Raw genomic sequence first — 8,168 nt, 5'->3', positions numbered from 1 at the left:
GGGACTTTGGTTAGGCTAACTGAAACAAACCGAAATTTTATGATGACAGGACAATGCAATAGCTTCAATAACAATCAGGTTAACGTCATTATGGCATTTGATGTTGGAAAAGTTCACAAATACTTCAAATGTTGCGTTTCAAAATGAGAAAGCACGTCGATTGAGTGAGATCTGTACTCCGTCAGTGAAACGGGTATCCGTGTGTGGACCACGGAAGGTCAGTGTCATTGGCTTGCGTTGGAGTAATATCCGTGGCCGAATCACGGAATTTGGGGCGATTCCGTGATGGCTGCACGGATTTTGAGTTAAGGACCCGTGGACATTTCACGGAATCCTGTGAGACCAGGTTGCGCTGAAAGTTCAACGTAAGCGGAGATATTGTCTTTTAAAAATCAGGAAGTTTAATGCCTACAAAAACGACTCGAATGGGACTACAACGAGATACTTCCCGGGTTTTATACGTAACTAACCCATACATTTCCATCAACCCTCCCTCCGGAACATGTTCTGCTGTCGAAGAGGAGGAGTTATAGTGGAGAGCTGTAGCCGTCAGGTCTTCTGTGTTCAGGCTTCCTACAGACGCTGTAGTTCGTCAACAATGGTTAAAATTTAAGTTTGATTATGTTCCTGACAATTACAATCGTAGTTTAGCTCTCTGTGCTGCGCATTTTACGGAAGACAGCTTCCAGAATCAACACGAGTTCAATGCCGGATTCAACAAGAAACTATTACTCCAACATGAAGCAGTTACAGCTTTAAAACCAGATGCAGCAGTTGTTGGGCCACAACCTGCAAGTAAGATTTAATCATTTTAAATGTATTTGCCTGTATATTTTAAGACGTACTGTTTTAGTTTTATCAAGGATGTAAACAAATGCCAGCGCTGGCTTTAGTATATGACAGATGCGTATAAACATTTTGGACCCGAATTTGTAATATGTACAAATTTTGTAAACGTATTTTCCATGTATACTTTATGACGTAATTTTTTTTATTTGATCAAGAACGCAAACTAGGGATGCACCGATACCGATACCGGTATCTGGTATCGGCCTCGATACCACATTTTCTAAAGTACTCGTACTCGTTAAAAGTCCCTCGATACTGGGGACCGATACCACGGTCTGAGAAATGTCTATGTTTGAGCGGAGTGTAAGGGGTTAATCACAGGCGCCGAGTGCCCGCCTCCAGGCACGCCCCCGCAGCTCAGAGCGGGGAGAAGGCGAGGCGAGACGAAACATGTCAGCCGTGTGGAACTATTTCAAAGTGAATGAAGACGACAAAACAAAGGCGGACTGCAAATTGTGCTCAGCGAAATTGTCCAGAGGAGGCTCAAAAGGTAGCGCATTTAACACAAGTAATTTAATCAAGCACCTAAAATCCCAACATGACAACGAGTACAAAGAGTTTACCCACGCTTCTAAATCAACACAACCCACGCTGCAGCAAACTCTTTCAAGACAAGAGAAAATGTCCAGAGACAATCCACGTGCTGTGAAAATAACACAGGCAATTATCGAGTACATTGCATTGAGTGACCAGCCACTCTCGGAGGTAGAAAATGTGGGATTCCTGCGTCTCCTCCATGTTCTGGAGCCCAGATATGATGTCCCAAGCCGCCGCTACATGACTGACACGGAGCTGCCTAAACTACACGACTCCGTGAAAAAACATATCCACAGCCTACTGCAAGCCTCCTCTACGTTTAGTTTCACCACGGATATTTGGACAAGCAGTGTTAGCCCCGTGTCGCTAATTAGCCTAACCTCCCAGTGGATTGACGAGAGTTTCATGCCGCAACGAGCCATATTACATGCAAAACAATTCCGCGGCTCGCACACCAGCCAGGCTATAGCGCATGTGTTTGAGGAAATGCTCCAGACATGGGGTATACCTAAAACATCAGTACATGTTGTGCTTCGAGATAATGCCAAAAACATGATTAAAGCCATGAATGACGCAGGGCTCCCAAGTCTGCCGTGTGTCGCGCACACGCTCCAACTGGCTGTTCACGAGGGCTTATTAGCACAGAGGAGCATAGCAGATGCTATAGCAGTGGGGCGGAAAATAATTGGGCATTTTAAACATTCCGCCTTAGCCTACTCCCGCCTCGAGGACATTCAGGGACAGCTCAACCAGCCAATAAAGAGACTGCAGCAGGACGTACAGACGCGCTGGAACAGCACGTATTACATGCTCCAGTCCCTCATTGAGCAAAAGCGAGTGCTGGGGGTGTATGTGTCCGAGCATGAACTCCCTGACTATCTCACCGCTCACCAATGGGCTCTTATGGAGAAGACTGTTGCCATCCTTGCCCCCTTTGAGGAACTAACTAAAAAAGTGAGCAGCTACGATGCACTAGCCTCTGATGTCATCCCAGCTGTGACTGTGCTAGTGAGACTTCTAAACAGAGAAACAGACGAGGACCACGGCGTCAAGACAATGAAAGCAACCTTACTGGCAGCTGTCAAGAAGCGCTTCAGTGACGTCGAGACCAACCCACTGTACTTCATCTCCACCATACTTGACCCAAGGTAAAGTCTGTGTGCTATAGGTATTCAATGATAAACTACAGTACTAAATGTAAGATTAATTTCCATCTGAAATATTATATTATATTTTTGTAACTAAAATACACAAATACAAATGTATGCAATATATATAATATGAAATATATTTCCCTTATTACTACCAGAAAGCCAAATGGCTGGCATTTGTGACAGTGGTTTAGGGGAAACTAAAATCTGTCCTATTTTTCCACATATTAATACATTCATGAATTTTGTTCAGGTATAAAGATCGCTTCTTCTCCAACAATGCTCCGGAGGCCAAGCTGCACCTGAAGCAGGAGCTGCAGATGATGTCCAGAGCTGAGGCAGAGGGGAGTCGGGCAGAAGCTGCAGAACCTCCTGCTAAACTGTTCCTCAAGGCCCAGGCCAGCACTAGCAGCAGTCTGGACACTGTATTTGAAGAAATCGCTAAGGAGCAGCCCCAGGCAGCACAGCCGCTGGCAGCAGGTGCTGCCATTGAGCTCGACACATACCTCGGAGAGGCCCCAAGCCCTCGTGAAGACAGTCCTCTGAAGTACTGGGGTGTCAACAAAATCAGGTTCCCCACTTTGGCTAAAATGGCCCATAAATACCTCTCAGCCCCATGTAGCAGTGTGGAAAGTGAAAGGCTTTTTAGCTCAGTTTCACACATTATAGATGAAAACAGAAACAGGCTGACTGCTGATAATGCAGAAAAGCTACTTTTCTTAAAAAAAAACCTGCCACTCACTTTTTCTAAATAGGCTCCATTAAGTGAGTCGTCTTAGACTTGATGTTAATACCTACCTCAGTTGCACTGACTGCCACAGTTCTATGTTGGTGGATGTTGTTAGTTTATTCAAATATTGTGCACTAAATAGCAAAGATGTTTATTAATGCCCCTTGTGTCGTCCAAAGCGGCAGAGTTTACAACAAACTGAAAAAAATACTTGAGTTGCACTGTCACTGTTTACATTTTTTTTTATAATTATTTATTCTGTAATATGTTGCATACAACATGCTTTTCATTTTAAATAAATGTTCTTAATTCCAAACTAGTCCCTTGTTTTTTTGTTAAATTATATGACTAAAGCTGTTACCTGTAAATTTAAATCATGTTTTTTTTATTAAGTACTCGGTATCGGTATCGGCGAGTACTGAAATGCAAGTACTCGTACTCGTACTCGTTTTCCAAAAAAGTGGTATCGGTGCATCCCTAACGCAAACCAATGCCAAAGCTGTTTGGTTATAAGAGCTAGTTAGTTCGATGTTATTTTGTGTGCATAAGAAACGTGTACAAACTTCAAAAAATTATCGCAACAGCGAACTTCAGCTGCTGTTATCACATGTACACCTAAAGAAAACGACAAACTGAGTAAACTACTAAGTTTTGTGAATAGTTAAACGGTTGTTCATTCTATCAATAAAACAATATCTTTAAAAAACGGTATTACTCAGTCATGTATTCAGTTATATCAAATGTTTAACCAGGGGGAAAGCGCATCTCAAAAGCTAACAAACAGCAGTAGCATTTTCAAGTAACAGCGTATGGAAATTCTTTGAGAAAATAATAATAATTAAAAAAAATTACCATTCAGAAACGTTTAGTAAGAGCCGTGTTTGCGGAGGTTCTGCTTGACTCTCTTCATCACCGCTCTCTGGGTCTGATTCTGGCTCAAACTGATGTGGCAATATTGACACCATTACATTTGCAGCACATGCAACTGTCGCCCGTAAAGGTAATGGGCGTGAAGATTCCGGACGCAGTTTAGCCAATTACAACACACCGAAAACGCCTTATTTTTCCAAATTTTCACCTTTATTGTAAGCCACTTCCTCCTCTGTCATTTTGAACGACTTCAAGGAGCATTCATACCAGTTTGAAGCTGGCCCACTCGGAGATTACTCCAGTCATTTAAAAAACAAACAACAACAAAAAAAAAAAAAACAATAGCCACAGTATTTAGTATTTAGCCTTTGCTAACTTTATTATTCATTGTATTTATTAAAGTTGAATGATGTATGGCATTTATTGGCACTATTATGTAAAATTATCGACACCCCACCGTGGACCTCACTAATTATTAAACCCTGGCTATGGCCGTATCCAGTGTTGTATGTTGTATACATATGTTAACATATGTTATACATGTGTATATAGCCTGTTATAAGAGGATGCCAACTGAACGCAGTCTGTAAAAGTTCTTTGAAAGTTTAATAAAAAAATTCTAAGAGCCATCGTAGAGAGCAATCCACTTTTCCACGTTACCGGAGACAAAAAAAAAAAAAATCGGGATGAGATGACACATCACTGACATCATAACCAACGTATAAATGCATCATTGACTCTACAGTAAAGTTTTAAGCTTGCCTATGTACATGCCAACGTAAAATTACGATCTCATTCACGAACAAATGTTACGTGTGACGTTTTCATATTTGCTTACCTAACAGCACATCATCCCTCACGGAAAGAAATGTCGTCTGATGTTTAATACATGTATAGCAACGTGCCATCGCATCACAAATGCAAATGAAATCCTAAATAGAGCAACGCTATTGGCTGTTGTGCGGTCTGACGCGACACCCGAACATATAGCCTACTTCGTATTTACGCGTACAAACTGTGCGTGTTAATGCGTCCAAATTTCACGCGTTGCATATAATAAGTATTGTCCCCAACGGCGTTCCATAGTGGAGAGCGTTCTGCGCGCGACTGCAGAATCCGACAGGTGCGCCTTGCGGTCGCGAGAGTTTTTTGACATACGTCAGCATGACATCAGAGCAAGGCGGACCGCACTCGGACACATTTCTAACCGGCATGCATCTCGCGCTGATCACCGGTGATCGATTCTGCGCAGATTTTGCTCATCTCAAACAAGCCCTCTGAATCTGAAAATCTGTTTGTGTGTGGTGTGCTGTCTTTGTCACATCATGGCACACCACACACTATAGGAGCAAAATGCTTAAATCTAGGATTTTTTGTCCTCATGTTTGTGGTCTATCACATTTTGAAAATCTTATAAGATGTAAAAAATCTTTTGGTGTGTTCCCAGCATAAGTTAACGTAGTTAGTAAAAAAAATGGCCGTAACATTAACGTTACATGTTTATAAACAGCTAACTTATTCTAATCTCGTTTTACATGTCGTCAAGCGAACAGTTAGCGGACATAATTTGGCATTGACATGTAATAATAACTTAGCTATCTTACCTGCACTGAACCCATGTAGGCTTGGCACTGTTGTTGTTGTTGGAGCATCAGCAACTGTTGCCTGACGTTACTTCGTGCAGGTGAAAGCTTCTCGCAGGATTTTGAGGGATCTCGTTAATTCAGAAAAACAGAGCAAAATATTTTTTTTTTCATGGAGATAATTAACTCATTAATTCATAAAAACAGTGAATTTTTTTTCAAGAAAAACGTATCTCAGAGTTCTGAGATAATTAACTCGTTAATTCAGAAAAACAGAGCAAAACAATTTTTTTCATGAAAAATTATCTCGTAATTCTGAGATAATTAAGTCGTTAATTCAGAAAAACAGAGCAAAAACTTTTTTTTTTCATGAAAAATTATCTCGTAATTCTGAGATAATTAAGTCGTTAATTCAGAAAAACAGAGTCGTTTTTTTTCCCTAGTGAATGCAATAGAGCTCCGGAGGCTGACGTCATGCAATCTAAACTCCGCCATTTTGGCAGTCAACCAGGAGAGCGCCAGAGCGGCTTTTGCGTTATCGATAGCGGTCGGGTCGAATAATATTTCAAAACAATTACTATTTCAACATGGTGGACAGCTGCTGTGCGCCTGGATTCCAGAACAGGTGGAGGAAAGCATTTAAAAGCATTAAAAGCAAACGTTTGAATGGGTTTGTTATGCAGTGGTCACCAACCTTTTCAAGCCAACATCCAAAGTCCAAATGTAAACCAAGATCTACCACTTGCAAAAAAAAACCAACAAAAAAAAAAAACCAAGTGGCTGAGCTGTAAAACCTTGTTTATACTCGACGCGTCCGCTTGAGCGTGAAGGTAATAAAAAAACTAATATCCGTCTGCTCGAGCATGTATCCGCATCCGAAGATGCACGACTTTGAGCCGAATCTGCCCGAGCAGACGGATGTTACTAGTACATCTCATCACACCGGCACCCAGTTTGCCCGTCTAAATCAGTTGTGTGGTCTGGTGTTCAGTCTAAAACCAAATAGTTGCGTCAAGTATAAATGCCTCGTCTGTTTGGGGTGTTGCGCGCGCAGTCAGCGGAGGCTCACGCTCCGGTGCCAGGCGAAAGTATAAACAAGGTTTAAGTCAGCGGTTGTTTTACAGACATTAACATAAGGCGCCAGATCCATATATAAGGCGCTCCGGATTACAAGGCGCACTGCCGTTTTTTGAAAAAATTAAAGGCTTTTAAGTGCGCCTTATAGTGCGGAAAATACGGGTACTCCAAAATTGAATATTGATAACAAAGTTTGAATGCGTCCATTTGTACCCTCCAGGCTTTTGTAGGCCTTTAAAGAGTCTCCGGAATAGGACGAGGGAAAGTTAATGAAGTAACGTTAGTTAACGTTATATCAGGATACAGTTCAGGAAAGCTAACGATATAAGTTCCTTTATTAATACACATGAAAAGCACCCCGGGGACATTATACGGATCTGTTATGTTTAATCTATTAAGTTTTGCTGTGTACAGGTCTATATCTTTTTAATTAAAGTGCGCAGTGAACTCTGTTGCCTTAAAACTCATGCTGCCGTCATCTGTTCACGCTCGTCACGTACGGCCTCTTTACTGCCAAAATGGCGGTGTAAACAGAATAGGTCACGTGACGTCCGGAGCTCCGTACAAACCTGAGTGCTGTGGCAATAGTTCAATAGTTCGGATTGAGCTGATCAACAAACGGACAGCCCAGTGAACAATTTTTTGTTCCCAGAACGTTCCCGGAACGTTATTTTCAGGTTCCCAGAACGTTCCCAGAACGTTCCCAGAACAAACATTCTAACGTTCCCTGTTGGTTAGCTAGGAAAGTTTTCTTTACGTTAATAGAACGTTCCCTATAGGTTAGGGGAACGTTCCTGGAAGGTTCCCTAGACGTGGCCGCATGACTGTACACTTCTCATAATATCTAATCACCTCCACGTTGTACCGGCTGGGCAAGGTCTTTTTGGACTTGACCTTACCCCAAGACCCTGAGGGGTACACTCCTAAGACTCCTATAACATTTTGTGGGAAACACAATGTGTGCATGTTTGTGTTGCAGAACTGCTACTGTAGCTTACTTTTTGTTGCTTCCTCAGTTACATTCTGTGGCTCATTGAGGAGGAGATCAGAGACTGCAACAAACAACAAAATAGGTTACAAAATATTACACATGAATGTAACACAATACATTTTGATTTCCACACCTTGATGGAGGGGAGACACATTTGTCACTGAAGACTCTGATAATGACTCTTCTGCTGTAAAAAATAACAATTTATTTTATATAGAGCTGCAGGTGTAAATAAACATTGAAAAAGTTTAATATCATTCAAATGTTTACTGAATAAATCCGGAGATCTTGTCATTTGCCGTTCTGTGGGTGAGAGAGAGAAATATATAGCTTTAAATATATTTGGAATGATACATTATATTTTAAATAAATAACTTGGA

General features: G+C 41.5%; 1 protein-coding gene across 1 annotated transcript; it reads left to right on the top strand.

Annotated features, from left to right (window-relative positions):
* Positions 1-1,239: 1,239 nt before the first annotated feature.
* Positions 1,240-7,790, top strand: LOC308681012 (zinc finger BED domain-containing protein 4-like; the record flags this gene model as incomplete). Its single annotated transcript, XM_081349534.1, has 3 exons — positions 1,240-2,534; positions 2,791-3,170; positions 7,777-7,790. 3 exons carry the CDS (start codon positions 1,240-1,242, stop codon positions 7,788-7,790), a joined length of 1,689 nt encoding a protein of 562 aa, XP_081205660.1.
* Positions 7,791-8,168: the final 378 nt, after the last annotated feature.

Source organism: Scardinius erythrophthalmus, assembly GCF_964197995.2.
Source record: "Scardinius erythrophthalmus genome assembly, chromosome: 20".
Taxonomy (NCBI): Eukaryota; Metazoa; Chordata; class Actinopteri; order Cypriniformes; family Leuciscidae; genus Scardinius; species Scardinius erythrophthalmus.
The sequence above is the reverse complement of the archived record's forward strand: the minus strand, read 5'-3'. Positions and strand labels throughout refer to the sequence as shown.